The sequence below is a fragment of the Mirounga leonina genome, unplaced genomic scaffold, assembly GCF_011800145.1.
Source record: "Mirounga leonina isolate KUSES-001 unplaced genomic scaffold, KU_Mleo_1.0 Mir_460, whole genome shotgun sequence".
Classification (NCBI taxonomy): Eukaryota; Metazoa; Chordata; class Mammalia; order Carnivora; family Phocidae; genus Mirounga; species Mirounga leonina.
This window is the reverse complement of record NW_023270765.1, coordinates 140,850-159,141: the sequence shown is the minus strand read 5'-3', so window position 1 is coordinate 159,141 and position 18,292 is coordinate 140,850. Positions and strand designations below refer to the sequence as shown.

At 52.3% G+C, this 18,292-nt stretch overlaps 2 protein-coding genes across 2 annotated transcripts in view; one reads left to right on the top strand and one right to left on the bottom strand.

The window, feature by feature from the left end:
* Window positions 1–847, top strand: part of LOC117999706 (tripartite motif-containing protein 10) — a 5,617-nt gene extending 4,770 nt beyond the window's left edge. Inside the window, exon 7 of the mRNA XM_034989048.1 lies at window positions 330–847. Within this exon, the coding sequence (XP_034844939.1) occupies window positions 330–847 (518 nt within the window). The remainder of the gene's footprint in view (window positions 1–329) is intronic.
* Window positions 848–3,810: 2,963 nt separating this feature from the next.
* Window positions 3,811–15,528, bottom strand: TRIM40 (tripartite motif containing 40). Its single transcript, XM_034989070.1, has 5 exons — window positions 15,166–15,528; window positions 5,197–5,292; window positions 4,472–4,696; window positions 4,217–4,239; window positions 3,811–4,054 (listed from the first exon to the last, which is right to left on the bottom strand). Exons 1-5 carry the CDS (start codon window positions 15,508–15,510, stop codon window positions 3,811–3,813), a joined length of 933 nt encoding a protein of 310 aa, XP_034844961.1. The 5' UTR covers window positions 15,511–15,528.
* Between the last annotated feature and the right edge of the window lie 2,764 nt (window positions 15,529–18,292).

Here is an 18,292-nt window from a genome sequence, read left to right as displayed (position 1 = left end):
GCGAGGCCGCCCGTTTGCGGGGACCCAGCTGCTTTGCGAGGACCGCGCTGAGCTGATGAGGGCGGGCGTGCGGGAGCCAGGCGTCCTGCGGGCAGGCGGTAACACGCGCCAGTCACCCGCTCAGAGCCCAGACTCTGCTCGGGGTGGTCTGGGGTGAAGTCGGGGCGTGGGGATTTCTAGCACTGTCCCGGGTGACGCCCACGCAGCCGCTCGGCCCGGACTCGCGCGCGCACACACGCGACGTGGAGAAGGACGCCAGCGGGTGGAGGCAGGGCTTTCAGGTCCTCCTGCAGGTGATAGATGTCCGCTGACGTCTCTGTCCCCCGCAGCTGACATCTCTCTGGACCCCCAGACCTCCCACCCCAAGCTCCTCTTGTCTGAGGACCAGCGGCGCGCCCAGTTCTCCTACAAGTGGCAGAACTCGCCGGACAACCCCCAGCGTTTTGACCGGGCCACCTGTGTCCTGGCCCACGGCGGCTTCACAGGGGGGAGACACACGTGGCTGGTGAAGGTGGACCTGGCCCACGGCGGCAGCTGCACGGTGGGCGTGGCGAGCGAGGACGTGGCGCGGAAGGGGGAGCTGCGGCTGCGGCCAGAGGAGGGCGTGTGGGCCGTGAGGCTGGCCTGGGGCTTCGTGTCGGCGCTGGGCTCCTTCCCCACGCGGCTGGCGCTGGGGGAGCAGCCGCGGCAGGTGCGTGTGTCCCTGGACTATGAGGTGGGCTGGGTGACCTTCGTCAACGCTGTCAGCCAGGAGCCCATCTACACCTTCACGGCCTCCTTCACCCAGAAGGTCTTTCCCTTCTTTGGGCTCTGGGGCCGAGGGTCTAGCTTCTCCGTGAGTTCCTGAGGGGCCGGTCACCCTCCTGTCGGGAGGGGGCTCACGAGAGCGCTGCACGAACTTGACCCTGCGGGCTCACCTGGGGGTTGGGGCAGAAGCGTGGCAGACCAAGGACTTGCAAGGACAAAGTGGGTGACCGTTTCCCTGACACCCGGGGGCTAGGGGCTCCGGGGACGCGGCCCAGCGGTCCCCAGCGGACACAGGAGACCCAGGTTTGGAGCCAGAAGACCGGGCTCTAGACCAGCCTGTGGCCCACCATTGTGTGATCTTGGGCAAGGCACCTCTCCATTACTTCTTCTTCCAGAAAAATGAGGGTTCATATACATGTACCTTCGAGAAACATCTCTTGGGTGTTACCTGTGAACCAGGCAGGATGGTCACCACTGGTGGTATGAAAATGAAAGGAAAATCTGTTTGGTATCTGGAGGAACTCACGGACCAGACAGAGGCAGGAAGAGGACATCGCAGCGGGGGCGGCAGGTGCTGGGCAGGGCTGCCCTGTGTGGGGGGAGCTCAGGGCAGGGGGCCCAGCAGCAGGGAGGGCTTCCTGGGGAGGACTGCCGTAGGACACGCGAGAGCCGAGTGAGGGGAGGAGGGTTGGCAGAGACCCGGCTGGCTGACCCTGCAGCCCTTGGACACTGGGCATGAGACCCTGACACCACCCACGGCCTCCCTCCCCTGGGGGCACGTCTGGCTGCGAGACGGAAGGCCAGGGCGCACACAGTAACCCATGGCCCGTGCTCTCCCCTGCCGAGAATCCCGTCCCTGCTGCGGTGAGCTCACCGTCTGAGCTCGAGAGCGAGACGGTGGGAAGGGATGAGGCTCAGAGAGCCCCACTGCCGGGCAGAGAGGGCAGGGCTGCCGAGTTCCCTCGGGGCGTGCTGGGGGGCCTGCAGCAGCACCGATGAAGCTCTAGGGCTGCAGGGACAGGCCTGGAATTCGGAGAATGATGTCAGCCGCCCCGGGGTGGAATGTGAGATCCTCTGCCCAGTGGAAGTATGGTCTTCACACCTTTTTTCTCCTAGTTGTTGTCTTTCACTCGCTTAAAGGTACCGCTCACTGACAGCCTCTTTAATAGGATCTGTGTTTGCTCTGCTTGGACACAAACTGAAATGTTCGGTCACCTCCCCACCGGGGCCCAGGAGGCCTGTGCAGGCTGAGGCCCCGGGCGCGGGGGTCTGCCTCTCCTCCTTGGGTCAGCAGGTGGAGGAGACGTGGGCCCAGGGCAGGGGCTGCACAGGGGCTGACCACTTCCTCTGAGCATGTTCTCATTGTCTATAAAACATAGTCACAGAAAATGTTGTATATTCCGAACAATAGGCACATGCGAGCCTCTGTATGATGATAATACATCCAAAGCCCCAAACCTGGGGTTCCACCAAGAAGTGGATTGCGCTTTTCTGTGTGTTTTAATTGGTGTTAGCGGGGCCTGTTAAATGACGATTGGCCTCCAGGGTCCCCACCTGTGGGAGGACGGGTGTGCTTTATGTCCCCTAACCTTGGTCACTGCAGGAAGTGCTTCCTGCTGGTATCTTCCAGTGAAGCGTGGGTGTCTGCACAGCCGAGATCCTGCAGCCAGGATTGGAAGCCCGTCTGACTAAGGGGCCTGAGCCACTGCGGGGCACGCCTCGTTCAGAAACAGGTGTGCGGGGTCCCGGTGAACACGCTGACGGTGGCCACACCCCCACAAGGGGCCTGCATCCAGAAAGACAACGTGTGTTTCCCTCGCTGAGAAATACAACTGCTAGTGAGTGAAGACGCTCAGACTGCGCGTCCGACCCTCAGTTCTGCTGACCTGACCTGGAGTGGGGGCGTCTGTGCGGAGGAGGAGGGTGGATCCCTCCACACGGTGACCGGGCCCGGCTGCTCTGCTTGTCCCAGATCTGCCCTCGAGGCCCCTGCCTTCCCCAGGAGTGCTCGGGTCTGAGCCCCTCCTCCCCGCCACCCTCCCCAGGACCCCACGGGAGGGCTGCAGCCCCATCCTGACCGCCGTGGGCTCACCTGAGGTTTTCACACCCTATGCCTCGGTGGCGCTTTCTAGTACCAAGAACGGAGACTCCCTCGAGTAGTTCCAAAAAAGAAAAGCTTGTTGTAAGAACAGACGTGTAAAGAAGGAAATGGGGTTTTCCACCATTAGCCAGGCGTCGTGGGAAGCTATGGCCGGGGTGGGGAGGGGGCAGAAGCAGGCCTCAGAGGAAGAGCTAGGAAACACAGCTATGGAACTCTCCTCTGACACGTTCCGTATATTTACTCATCTAATCCTCCCAGTAGCCGGTGAGGAGGGTGTGGGCTCTAGCGACCCCCCCGTGTATGTGAGAGAACAAGACCTGTCCAGGCTGACCAGCCGTCCCAAATCAGCAGGGAGCGAGGAGCAAGCACGCACACGGCACGTCTGGATTCGGGGGTTTGGCTCCATGCCCGTGCCCGAGGCCCCTGTCAGTGTCTGGGTGTCCCGGGCCTGGCAGGTCCTCTGCCTGGGGTCTCCCGAGGCTGCAAGCAGGGCGCAGCGGGCCGGGGCCTCCCGGAGGCTCGCTCAGACGGTTGGCAGGGCTCACGTTCTTGCAGAGGCAGGACTGAGGGCCCTGCTGCCCGTGTTGCTGGTCGGAGGGGCCGCCTGCTGGTCCCCGTGCCGGCCCTCGCCCTTCATCAGCCCAGCAGGTTCAGTGTCCGAGGAGTCCTACCAGCCGTGACCACGGAGGGACACTCCCTGCCCTTTTCTGTATCCCATTCCAGTCTCAGTCCTGCTCACGGGAAGGGGGGCCACAGAAATACAGAGCGAGAGCAGGGGTCGGGTGCAGGCGTGCGGGCCCCCCAGGCGTCGGGGTGCTCCTGTCCTAGTACGACATTGTGAGGGTACCACCATCTGCTCTCAGGCCAGGCGGAGGCCCTGGGCCCTGGCACGTGCGGGGGCAGCCGTGAGTGGGAGCATGGCTCGGGAAGGAGGCCGTGACCCCCGTGCCCGGGTCAGACGCTCAGGCATCGGGTCCCAGCTGCGGGGATGAGCTCAGGGGCTCATGTTCGGGTGGTGAGGACATCCTGGGCCGACCTCGTGGGGGGCTGGATGGGCTGGGAGAGGGAGAGCCAGGAGGTGAAGGTGAGTCTGAGGCAAGGTGGCCCAGGAATGGGCAGGTCGGAGCCGCTGAGGATGGCAGAGGGGACGGCTGGGTTCTTTTCTCCAGCTGGGGGTACATAGCCTCTAATTTCTGTGGCGCGCTCCTAGGAACAAAGAAATCCTTCAGTATGCCCTGTGGAATTGTCCCCTGGCCGGGCTGCATGACGGGACACGAGCGACGGGCTGGGGATCCCCCAGACCATGGTAAGGCCGAGTGCAGGTGTGTGTTTGTGGTGTAGCTGTGAGGGAGACGGGACGGCTCCTACCTGTCCAGTAAGTCGCTGGCCTCCTAGGACACAGGGCAAGAGAGTGACAGTCACAGTGGGTTCCCAGGTTCCTGCCACCTGCAGCCCCCCAACCCGTCACCGGAAGCCACGCAGACCCAGAGGGGGCGCCCCTCCCCGGCACCCCACTCTGCCCCACGCGGCACAGGGAAGCCTGTCCCTGTCACACCAGCCAGCAGGTGCCGCCGGCTACTGAGGAGGAGCGCAGCCTTCGGGGGGAGGGCTCGCGGTCTGCACCTTCAGCGTGTCCACACCCAGTCCCTTGGCAGTCTTGTCCAGAGCTGCGACCAGGCTGCGGAGCTGCGCTATGGCCCGCGACTCGTCGGGGATTCTGGCACCCGGGGCCGGCGTGTCCTCCAGCGGGTCTGGCCACTGCTCCAGGGGGGCATCCTGCTCCCTCCTGCTCTGCGACTGGCTCTCCAGCTCAGCCCCCAGCCTGTGGGTCCCGCAGCCTACCTGGGCCTACGGAAAGCGGATTCCCAGAGACTCGGCGTCGGTGCGCCCCTCCCGGCCCTTCAGCCTCTGGATATTCCCGCGAGAACGTTCTCCCACACCCCACACTCGGACCGTCCACAGAGGCCACAGCACAGCCAGCCCGGAGCTGCCTGCCCGTCCCAGACGGGGGAGAGACCCCACATTTACGGGAACAAGAGGGGCAGACAGCCTTCCGGAGGCTTACCCATCAGAGACAAAGGCCTACGGTTTGTGCGATTTCCAGTGGTGAGCTGCTCGTCGGCTTTGATGGTCGCTGCGAGCCGGGCGGATGGGACTGGCCTCAATGCACGTTTAAACCACACGAAGATCACAGGGCTAGACGTGACCTGAGTCACCCAGCCCGCAGGCTTCTGGCCCCCAGGCCCCCCTCCCGACACACCCATCAGGCTGCTCAGACGCGGCCAGAACAGGGCGTCTGGCCACCAGGACCCTCGGAGGCGCCCCTCCCGGGACCCCGTGAATCCCACCTGCACTGCCCACAGCTTCTCCTCCTCCTGCGCTCTGAGCAGGCAGAGCGCCCTCAGGTCTCTTCGGAGTCTCCTGTTCCTGCGGCTGAGCCGTTCCTAGAGAGATGTACACACCTGTCTGTCAGCCTGGGGGTGCGGGGGGTGCTTGATGGCACGCCCCGGGAGCTCGTGATCCCAGGATGAGGTACATACAGGAAAGTTCTGCCGAAAACCAGAGCGTGCTGGAAGCGCTGTGCTTGGGGTAAGGGGCACCCGAGCTCACTGAATAGAGGATGTCGGGGAAAGCAATGGGTAATTGTTTAAAGCCTTAACTACACAAAAATAACACAGTAGCAGGACTTTTTCCGTTGACTCCAGGGTGTTTTCTGCCAACACCTAGAAGCTGTATGGGGATCCCTGCGACTGTGCGCCCCGTGAAGCCAGTCTAGCAGGACTGACTCCGCAGAGACGGAAGGCTTCTGGCGCCTCCTGCCCCGTCCTGGCTACGTGGACAAGAGCCTCGGGACCCGCAAACCCACAGCCCGAGGAGGCAAGGCCTCTCTCCCAATCCCAAATCAGTGTCTCGATGGGTCCCTATGTCCCTGAAGCTACAGACATATTGAACGATTTCAGCTCCTAAAAAAATCTGCTTTCAAGGTTTTGATAAACAATAAGGGAAACTAGGGGCGCCTGGGTGGCTCAGTTGGTTAAGCGACTGCCTTCGGCTCAGGTCATGATCCTGGAGTCCCTGGATCAAGTCCCGCATCGGGCTCCCTGCTCGGCGGGGAGTCTGCTTTGCCCTCTGACCCTATCCCCTCTCATGTGTTCTCTCTCATTCTCTCTCTCAAATAAATAAATAAAATCTTTAAAAAAAAAAAAAAACAATAAGGGAAACTAAACTAAGCTGGTGCTACTGTTGACATAGGATTTCATGATGAAAGTGGAAGGGAAGGTGGGGGTGTCAGCAAAGGGCAGCCCCTGTCGGACCAGCTACAGGTCTGTGTGCCCTGCGGGATGGCAGGACTGACAAAGCCGTGGAGATACAACAGTGCAGTCCCGGGGACAAGATCACACAGAAGGCGGGAGAAGCCAGGGCTCAGGGACAGACCCATGTTTACCAAGGAGGTCACAAAGAGACAGTAGAACGTCACCAGCGAGAGAAGGGGCCGAGTCTGGAGAAGACCACGCCGTGAAAACTGGCTCCCAATAGAGAAAAACTAAGCTGGGTCCCTCCCTGGACCCATATGTGACACAGACTCTAGATGGAGTAAAGACCCAAGCGTGAAGGTAAAACTATAAAGTTAGCAGAAAATAATGTCGAAGAGTAAATCGTGACCTGTGGGGAGGGGAAGCTGTCTGGAGATGAACCCCCATCAACAGTCACTATTGTGGTTCAGTGACAACACCAAGGACAAAATTCACAGGGAAAGGCCAGGTTGAGAGATCACAGCACAGTGTCCAAAACCAACAAGAGACTCAGATGAGGAATACGGAAAGGAAAGCCTGCACATCAGTAGGAAGACAGGAACCCAAGAGAAAGGTTCGCAAAGAACATGAATAGTTAATTCCCAGAAGAGGGCATGCAAAGGGCTGTGTGTGTGAATTGAAGCCCAAGCTCACCAGTGACCAGAGAAATGGAAACTAACAGAACGACAAAACATTACTGGATGTCTGTCAGACTAATACAAATCAGACACCTGGATAACCCCTGGGCGAGAGGAGATGACTGTGATGTGAGGACTGGCAGGCAGGCTGGTGACAGGTGCGTGGACTCAGCCACCTCTATGATCCAGTGGTACTGTCTCTGGGTAAGTGTCCCAGGGGCTCCCTCACGTCAGTGCTAAGAGGAGGGCTCACGACAGCATCCCTGTGCCACCAGAGAGATGGGGTCATGTCCAGTCCGCTCCTGGGAATGTGCAAGGGCAACGTGGCAGTGAGGAAAAACAAGAAGCAGAACGAGCCTACAATAGTATTGTGTTAATCCAGCACATAGCACACGATGCAGCAATGTGTTTTACCAAGCCGTCTACAAATAAAAATCCAACAAAGACTTCAAAGGTTGCCCTGGGAGGGGGAGGAACAGTAATTAAGTGGAAAAATAAGTAAGACAAGAAGGGCGTTTGTGGGCTGAAGATAAGGATGTGCTGCTAACTGAAGAGTAGGTTTCATTCACTAGATCTTTCCTGCAGCAGGTCAGAAAAATATTTTTAGGAGATGTTGTTGCTGCTGGCTATTTATTAGGAGCATTTTTTTTATTTTTATCATTTTTTGCCTCATTTCCTCTTGTAAACTCTCAAAATGTATTGCTTTGGCAAAGGAGAGATGTATAGGCAGAGCCTAGAGTTGGAGGAGGTGACTTCGGAAGCTCTTCCTGGCCTTCAGAGTCTGTGGATGAATCGAGGTCAAAGGCCAGAGGTCAGCAGCGACATCCAAGCAATCAGAAAGCCAAGTAGGCAGAGTGGACGGGGACGTCACCAGGTGTCACTTGCAGCATTTGGCAGAAGGAGTTGGGTTGAGGTAAATGGGCACCGTGGGTGGCAGAGGTGGAGGGGAGATGTCCAGGTGAACGCAAAAGCTCCAGCAAGCAAACAAACAGCCCTCACCTCACGTTCCCCCAGCCTGTTCTTTCTCTGCCCACCTCTGGGCCCCACTTCCTCAGGGCCCGTGCGCTGCTCAGCCAGGCGCTTGCTTCCCTTTGGAAACCTCTCCCTCCAAGGTCCCCAGAGATCTCTGGGAATGAAATCCATCCGGAGGGCCTCTCTTCTTTGAGGTGACTGTCCCCATGTCCCTCCCCATTTCCCCCACCCTCACCTATCCTTCCTTGTCCTGGTCCCTCCCACTGCTGCCCCTCTGCTTCTGCACTTTTCCCGGGGAAGGGAGCCTTCCTCGGGTTGCTTCTTGAACCCTTCTCCATCTCCACACTATACCCTTAATTTTCCATTCTGGAGGCTTCAGATTTCATCCTAATTCCCAACACAGATATTTTCCCCTAACAGTCGATCCCATGTTTCCAGCTGAGAGTTAAGTCTCTCCTACTGTCCTACCAGCAGCTCAAAGTCAATATGGAACGTCAAGCATCATCCCATTCGCCACTCCTCTGTGCAGTCCCCTGCTCTGTCATTGGACTCACCATCTGCTGTCCTCCTTCTGGACACCTCAGTCATATTTCATCTTTGACCCATGTTATTCCTCTCTTCAAAATGACTTCTCATTACCAAAGATAAGCCCAAACTCCTTAATCCCGTGTCCATGGCTCTCAGGGACCTGACCTCACTCTCCATTCCCAGTGCTCCCCCCAACCTCCCCACAGGCTCCCCACTAACCAAAGGAATTACGTGTGGCTTCCTGAACACACCCCATGCAGCCACACCCCATCTAGCCTTATCACCTACTTCCCTCTGCCAGGAATGCTACCTGTTTCTGCCTGTCAGAATGAGACCGAGTCTCAAGATGCAGGTGAAAAGCCACAGTCTTACCTCCTGGTATAGTTTAAAATTTATTTTTTTAATTTAAATTCAATTAGCCAACATATAGTATATCATTGGTTTCAGATGTAGTGTTCAATAATTCATCAGTTGTGTATAACACCCAATGCTCATCACATCAGGTTCCCTCCTTAATGTCTATCCCCCAGCTACCCCATCCCCCCACGCCCCTCCCCTCTAGCAACCCTCAGTTTGTTTCTTATGATTAAGAGTCTCTCATGGTTTTTCTCCCTCTCTGCTTATATAGTTTAAAACTTTAATAAAAAGTTTGAAGTCAACTGCAAACATTGTGTAAGTGAAAAAAGAAAGCAAAGGTAGTAATAAAGATAAATGCATGAAATAATCAAAGATAATACAGACCTATCATTGCCAATATTCAAATGAATAAGGTAAAGTCCACTTTTTTTTTTTAAATGGATCCCTCCAGGGGTGCCTGGGTGGCTCAGTCATTAAGCGTCTGCCTTCGGCTCAGGTCGTGATCTCAGGGTTCTGGGATCGAGCCCCGCATCGGGCTCCCTGCTCAGTGGGAAGCCTGCTTCTCCCTCTTCCACTCCCCCTGCTTGGGTTTCCTCTCTCACTGTGTCTCTCTCTCTCAAATAAATAAATCTTTAAAAAAATAAAAAATTAAAAAAATAAATGGATCCCTCCATGTTTGCATTAAAATAATATTTAGTGGGTGAATGTCATACGAATATGCACTCATTAGAATTAAAAATAAAAATTGTACAAACTCTTGCTTTCCTAAAATATCCCACAGGGAAAAAAAGGACAGATTGAAATACAGGGAATAGTGCAAGACCTCTTTTGTCATAATGAATATTTTTAAACGTTTGTGATCCTATCAGATATCAGATAAAACGTGATTTCACAGTAAGAAAAACTAACCGAAAAGGGCACTGAGTAGTAATGAAATGTGAGAATCTAGCAACATTGAAATTCCTTCTCAAAAGCTTTATTCACAAAATGCATTAACAGAAGTGGCTAACAGACCAAAATTTACATTTTCCTAATACAGTAGCCAAAACAAATTACCAGCTTTCAAAAATATGCTCCCTATGAAGCCAAAAGTGTCCCAAAATATGAATAAGAATGAAATCACCCATTACATTTTATGAGGGGGAATGGTGTTGATGACCAAGCCTGACAATGTCCACATGATTGTGCATCTAGAAAATGTCAGGAAAGTAGCTTACAGGAAATATGAGCCCAGCAGACTCTTATTTGAATCTATAATACTAACTGCCTGAAAATGAATGTTATAATACAGAAAGAGCATTTTTAAACTTTTTATTGTATTATATGTATATATATATAGTTTTTATACATATATTAGTTATATATCTCTATATATGTTAGTTTTTAATTTTTTTCTTCTTTTCCTTTTCTTCTTTCTTTCTATCTTTCTTCTAACAAGCTTCTCATAACAAGCAGACCAAAACACACCTAGGTACTAGCTTCCTATATGTATATTATTTTATCTTATGTTATTTTTAATTATTTTTAAAATTTTTTTATTTTTATTTTTTTATTCTTATTTCTTTTTTCTATTTTTTCTTTCTTTTTTATTTCCTCCAAAATGACAAGATGGAGGAATTCACTCCAAAAGAAAGAACAGGAAGAAATGACAGCCAGAGATTTAATCAATGCAGATATAAGTAATGTCTGAACTTAGAATTTAAAACAATGATTATAAGGATACTAGCTGGGCTTGAAAAAGCATAGAAGACACTAGAGAATCCCTTACTGCAGAGATAAAATAACTAAAATCTAGTCAGGCTGAAATTAAAAATGCTACAACCAATATGCAGTCCCAAGTGGAAGCCATAAAAACGAGGATGAACGAATCAGAAGAATGAATCAGTGATACAGAAGATAAAATGATGAGAAATAATGAAGCTGCAATGAAGAGGGAAAGAAAACTATTAGATCACAAAGGTAGACTTAGGGAACTAAGTGATTCCATAAAGCAAAATAATATCCCTATTATAGGAGTCCTAGAAGAAGAAGAGCAGGAAAATGGGGAAGAACGTTTATTTGAACAAATTATAGCTGAGAACTTCCCTAATCTGGGGAAGGAAACAGGCATTCAAGTCCAAGAGGTACAGAGAACTCCCCTCAAAATCAACAAAAATAGGTCAACACCATGACATAGTATAGTGAAACTTGTGAATTTCAGAGATAAAGAGAAGATCCTAAAAGCAGCTTGGGACAAGAGGTCCTTAACCAACAAGGGTAGACACATTAGGCTGGCAGCTGACCTGACCACAGAGAGCTGCAGGCCAGAAAGGACTGGCATGATATATTCAGAGCACTAAACGAGAAAAATATGCAGCCAAGAATACTATATCCAGCTAAGCTGTCATTGAAAATAGAAGGAGAGATAAAAAGCTTCCAGGACAAACAAAACCTAAAAGAATTTGCAAACACCAAACCAGCCCTACAAGAAATATTGAAAGGGGTCCTCTAAGCAAAGAAAGAGCCTAAAAGTAACACAGACCAGAAAGGAACAGAGACAATATACAGTAACAGTCACCTTACAGGCAATACAATGGCACTAAATTCATATCTTGCAATAGTCACTCAGCGTAAATGGACTAAATGCTCCAATCAAAAGATATAGGGTAGGAGATTGACAAAAAATAAGACCCATCAATTTGTTGTCTACAAGAGACTCACTTTTGACCCAAAGACACCTCCAGATTGAAAGTGAGGGGGTGGAAAACCATTTACCATGCTAATGGGACATCAAAACAAAGCTGGAGTAGCAACCCTCATATCAGACAAACTAGATTTTAAACCAAAGACTGTAATAAGAGATGAAGAAGGACACCATATCATAATAAACCTTGTTAAAATGTCTATACTACCCAAAGCAATCTACACATTCAATGCAATCCCCATCAAAATACCATCCACTTTTTTCAAAGAAATGGAACAAATAATCCTAAAATTTGTATGGAACCAGAAAAGACCCCGCATAGCCAGAGGAATGTTGAAAAAGAAAAGCAAAGCTGGCGGCATCACAATTCCGGACTTCAAGCTCTATTACAAAGCTGTCATCATCAAGACAGCATGGTACTGGCACAAAAACAGACACATAGATCAATGGAACAGAACAGAGAGCCCAGAAATGGACCCTCAACTCTAGGGTCAACTCATCTTTGACAAAGCAGGAAAGAATGTTCAATGGAACAAAGACAGTCTCTTCAACAAATGGTGTTGGGAAAATTGGACAGCCACATGCAGAAGAATGAAACTGGACCACTTTCTTACACCATATACAAAAAATAAATTCAAACTGGGTAAAAGACCTAAATGTGAGGCAGGAATCCATCAAAATCCTGAGGAGAGGGCGCCTGGGTGGCTCAGTCGGTTAAACGTCTGCCTTCGGCTCAGGTCACGATCCCAGGGTCCTGGGATCAAGTCCCACATCGGGCTCCCTGTGCTTCAGGGAGTCTGCTTCTCCCTCTGCCCCTCCTCCCACTCGTTCTCCTAATCTCTATCTCAAATAAATAAATAAAATCTTTTAAAAAAATCCTAGAGGAGAACACAGGCAGCAACCTCTGTGACCTTAGCTGCAGGCAACTTCTTGCTAGACACGTCTCCAAGGCAAGGGAAACAAAAGCAAAAATGAACTTTTGGGACTTCATCAAGATAAAAATCTTCTGCACAGCAAAGGAAACAGTCAACAAAACCAAGAGGCAACCCACAGGATGGGAGAAGATATTTGCAAATGACACTACAGACAAAGGGCTGATATCCAAGATCTATAAAGAACTTCTCAAACTCAACACCCAAAAACAAAGAATCCAGTCAAGAAATGGGCAGAAGACATGAACAGACATTTCTCCAAAGAAGACATACAAATGGCCAACAGACACATGAAAAACTGTTCAACATCACCCAGCATCAGGGACCCCTGGGTTCTCTTTCCCAAGCCACACCTCCTGCTTGCTGTCTGCTGACACCTTCCCCAGTGCACTGAACACTCGCGCCACCACCCGGAATGAACCCCCAGCGCCGACCCCTCTCCTGCCCCTCCCCGAGCCCCTGCCGCAGCCCCTGGCCCTGTGCTCAGCACCCCCGGACACACCACGTGCCCCATCTCCGGCATCTGGAACGCTGCACCCATGGTGTTTCTCCGGGCCTGCCCCTGGTGGGTGGCTCCTCCCAAGTCACCCTCGACCTCACATCTAAGTGATGGCCTTTCTCAGGACCTGGTCCTGCAGACTCTTCCTCTCTAGGTCCCCGCTGGGCATCACCTGCTCCACGAGGCCCTCACCGGCCCCATGGATGTGGGCCACCATTACTCCCGTGTCAGACCCTTGTTTATTTTCCTCCTAGCTCATAAAAAAACTCAGAGTTTGCTTGATTTCTTGTCTGTCTCCCTCCCTCAGCTGCAGAACCCTCACAGCAGGGATGGCATCCGTCTTGTCCATCGTATTCCCAGCATATATGGTCATTTCTGACACACTCCAGGAATTTCTTTAAGTCTTTCACAAGTGAACAAATATTGTTATTTATTTCAGGCTTACTGTCATAATTTAAAGGCAAACCCAAGGACAAGGATTCTGAATCATCTCTGCTTCCTGCAACACCATACAACATCCTACACAGAACACAGAGCTGAATAAATCACTGAGTGATTGCGCCAGGCTCATGAGTGGTGGGAGACCTCTCCCTGTGCCCTGCACTGAAGGAAACTGGCCTCCCTGGCTTTCTAAATTATGTCACCACTTCCCATCCTCCCCTCCAACCTGGACTCCCCCTTCTCCTCCTATATCAGAACACGTTCTCAAAAAGTCAAGTATCTAAAGGAAGATTCTGAATATTCATCTTTCATTACTGGACAGAAAGACACCCTGGTGAAAATATGTCAGTTTTCCACCCAATCAAATACTAACTGGGTTGGGGTTGGAGGGTGGGCAGGTTCGTAACAATAATGATAAAGCCAAGTGGCAAAATAAACATAATGAATATCCACAAAAAAATCTAACATATTAGAGTATCATGAGGGTTCTAAGACCTACCTGACATTAATACACATTGCAAAGGTACGTATTTCCAATGGTTGGGCACACAGGCAGGAATAGACAAAGGACAGAACAGAAGAGGGAGTCAGGAAAATATGCAACTGTGTGTGCATTTGCAGCAGATTATGAAGCTGGAATCCAAATCAGTGGGGCAACTCTGGATTATTCAATAAACTGCGACGGGAAAAACCATCCTCACTTGGAAGTTAACTCACACTGTCACCAAAATGTTATCTTGGATATGCTGAGTCCTCTAAAACACGTGTTGAAGGATGTTCACCAAAACATTCTATGCGATCTCAAAACAAAACAATAACGTTGAAATAACTCAATGTCTGCCAGTTCATGGTGCACTCATAGAATTGCATACCGTGTGGTGGTTGAAAAAGACTTCATAAAAATTTATCTATACACACTGATAGGAAAATGAGAAAATGTCCAAGATGTACTTATAGACGACAAAAATTAGTTACAAAAAAAATGGAGAATCTGTGGTGGGGGAGTGTTAAAGAGTGCATTCACACGCACAGTTCTCTGGAAGGATGATACACAAAAACCTAACAATGGTTACCTTCGGGAAGCAGGAAGATTTTTATTTTGACTTCATACCTTACAGTGTTGACTGAATGTATTACCAAAAGCATGTAACTTTTATGATAAAAAATTAAATAGGATAAAAATAACCACTATAGGAAGGAAGGAAGGAAGGAAGGAAGGAAGGAAGGAAGGAAGGAAGGAAGGAAGGAAGGAAGGAAGGAATGGAGGGAGACAAAGGAAGAGGTAAAAGAGAGAATCATGTACTAATTTCCAGGCTTCAGTATATTTTCAGGACAGACAAATACCATATGATTTCACTCCTGTGTGGTATTTAAGAAACAAAACAAATGAGCAAAGGAAAGAGAGAGAGAGGAAACCATAAAACAGACTCTGAACTCTGGAGAAAACCCTGATGGTCACCCGAGGGGAGGTGAGTGGGGGTGGGGGAAACAGGTGATGGGGATGAGCATGGGGTCACGTATGGAGGTGATGAATCACCTGAAACTAACATTACACCGTATGTTAACTACACTGGAGTTTAAATTTTAAAAACCATAGTTACAAAAGTATCATGAAATATATATATATATATATGCAGGATAATTATCAGCATATGCAAAAGCTGATTACATCTCCCACCAAATTTCTAGTTCTATCAAGCATGTAGTCTAGTCCTGAAAGATCTGTGCATTCTCAGGCTCAAGTCCATCCTACAGATGAGCAAACTGAGGGCAAAGCACGCTTCCTGGGAACGCATCACCACAGAGACAGCACCGCTCAGCCTCCTACCAGTGCATGGACATGTGTATGGTGGAAAAGCCAGGACAAGGGTCCAAAGTAGGATGAAGCCGAAGAACCGGGACACTGTCAGTTCTGGAGCCTGTGTGGGCAGAGGGTAGGAGGGGGCTCTGGGGCAGGTGGTGGCCGGGCCTTACCTTGTAGTGGTTGACCGCGTCCTCAACGGCCAGCTCACTGTGCCCCTGGTGCTCAGGCGACGCCAGGCACTCCCTGCACACAAGAAGTCTGCTCTCCTCACAGAAAGAGCACACCTTCTTCTGGTGGCTGGAGCAGAGGTAGCCCGGCCCCAGCACCCCCTCGGAACAGGGCTTCCGGCACAAGGGACAGCAGAGGACTCCGGAGGCCGAGGCCTTCGCCACGTGCCGAGCCAGGCACCCTCGACAGAAGCGGTGTCCACACTCGGTGCTCACAGCCTCCTTCAGGAGCTCCTGGCAGATGGCGCAGACGCCCTCTTCCCGGCCGTCCTCCTGCGGAGGAACCATGGCCTCTGCTGGCCTCCCGGCCCCAGGGCCTCCTTCTCCTGCGGGGTTTTGGAGGGCCTGGACCGACACAGGCCAGACAAGAAGGCCCAGCTGGGGGGCAGCCCCCGGGGCAGCGGAGAGAGCTCGGCTCGGCCCCGACGTCAGGCAACGGCCCGCTCTCTGTGGCTGGAACCACAGCCCGACCACACACGCCCCGAGTCTGCACCCGTGGCAAAGCTCTCTGCTCAGCCTTGACGCGCTCCCTCCAGCCGCCGAAAATCTCTTCTTATTTGTCACACGTCGGGAGCAAGCCGGCGATTCAGAAGCCAACTCTGTTTTCCTCTCCAGAGCTCTCTGTCCTTGCACAGCTCAGAGTGACGAGGCCAGAGCGTCATGAACTTTGAAGCTGGTCGTCTTCGCTGACGGGCCTGAGGTGGAGACAATGCGGCGGGGGCTTGGCGTGTCCTCTCCCACACGGGACAGCAGGAGGCTCGTGGCCACAGTCCAAGAATTCGGCTACTGCCACCGAGTCCAGCCGTTGCATCTGTGTCTCTCTCTCTCAACCAACATCCTTTCCGGGGTTACATGGATTCCACGGTGAGAGAGAAAGAGAACAGGGCATGTGGAGCAGACCAGGGACCTGTGCGAAGTCTGAAGGCCTTTCCCCTTCCTTTCAGAGCGTCTCCAAAGAGGGGCAAGATGGCCGCACTTGTCTTAAACATCCTCACTCCCGCATCCCCAAACCTCTCACATGGTCCTCCTCCCGAGAAGCTCCCTTGTGCTCCACTCCAGGACGTCTTCCGGGCTGTCTGGACAGAGAGCCAGCAGGTGAATGGCTCTCTTTCCCCTGTGCCCTTTGGACAATGCGCGTGTGTCGGGAACACTGGGGGAGAGGTGAGGAGCACCCCTCCCTGGAAACACTGGATTGCCAGGAAGGTGAAGCTCGCAGGGCTGGGTGACGGGCCTAGGGTAGCAGACGGGTGAGGTGGACGTTGGCTGGAGAAGGTGTGGCTTGTTTGCACACGGGGAGGACGAAGGTCTCAGTGCGTTCAGTGTGAATATGACACGAGCAAGAGCCAGCTGTCAGCGCGAACACTCCCCAGAACCCCAGCCTGTGCAGCCCGAGGTCCTGAGCCCCGCATCCACGCACGACCCCGGGACCGCCCAGCCCACTGTCTTGGGGCTGACCCCCGCCCTGACACCAGCAGCCCGGGGGTACCGCCGATAGAGGCGGACAGGTGGGCGCCGGGCTGGCTCCGTCGCTAGAGCCTGCGACTCTTGGCCCTGAGTCCAAGCCCCTCGTGGGGCATAGAAATGACTTAAAAAGGAAATCTTTAAAAAACAGAACAGCTGCCATGGATGCTGTAAACGTCCGAGGTTCTTGGGAGAGCCTGACTCCGTAGCCCCTCCCTCGGCCCCACTGGCCCCGGCCTGCTGCCCAGGTCCTTGGCTTCCGCTCGAGGAGGCAGCTCCCGGGAAGCTCCGCACGTGGGCATCCTCCTCGCTGCACGCACCACCTCGTTGCGTAGCTTCCCTGGAGCCGGAGCTCGTGCCCACTCTCCTCTTCCAAGCCGGCCTCCACAGAGCTGCCTCTCGAAATGCACACGCACGCATGGGGCTGTGCGCAGGAGGCCCCCAGCTTCTCCCCACCCGCCCCCTGAACATCCAGCATGGAGCCCCTGCAGCTCCTTGACTTGCTCAGTCCAGCGACCTCCCTCTGATTCCACCTCCTGAAATCAGCAATCCAGGACGGGCCCCAAGCTCCACCTGACCGCGTCTGTTCTTCAGCCTTTAATCCTTGATCCTTCCACATTTCCGTCCTATTTCATGATGTGAGATGGGGAACCTGCCCACGGCCACACGGGGCGAACGGAGAGCCGGGGCCCCGGTCCCGATGGGTGTCCTGCTGAGCACAGGCTCCCTCACCACAAATGTCGTGTCTTAGAGCTCAGCACAGGCTTGATAAGTGGCCGGGGGACCAACAGCTGGATTCTGGACAGACGGGAAGAAACAGCACCTTAGACCATCTGGTAGTGTCTACAGTCACTCACTGCTCTCTTGATTTTCCTACCAGCTAACCGAACAACTGCAAGGCAGGGGTCCATGTCTGAGCTCACGCTATCTCAAGAACGTTTCAGCGTAGACATCGTGCACCGAAAGACAGAGTCTACCCATCTAGAAAGATCTGCGCGGAGGGAGTTCGGTCAGGACCCTGTGACGATATTGCGCGGGGGCACACGGTGACTGCACTCGTGGTGATGAGCAGCGTGGACTGCGCGTGACTGTCCGTCCTCCCTGTTGTACGCCTGAAACGCAGTAACACTCTGGTCCGCTATGCTTCAGTAATGAACAGTTTCTTAAATCTCTCCACGGAAAAAAACCATAAACGCAATGTCAAGAGACGAATGACCAAATGAAATCGTAAAAACAAACATGTTTACAGCTATCATCAAATTCAAAGGGCCGATTTGCCGACATAGCGAGAGTGCTTACAAATACAAAAGTAATACTAACTTTAGGTAGAAAATTGGGCAGAGTAAACAGACACTTCATAGAAAAACTACAAAATATCTCTAACTCATAAGAAGATGCTCAATCTCACTCACATGACGAAAATCCCATTACAATGACACTGAAATCAGATGTCCAGATGACTAGAGGACAGGGCGGGGACTTTCCCCAGGGACCCCACCTGCACATTTTAACTTGGAACAAAGTTTAAACCACTAGTTAAGTTTTCACATGATTTAGAAGAGGGATAATCGGTCGCTAGAATGAAAGGAATTCTAGACTCAGCAAAACG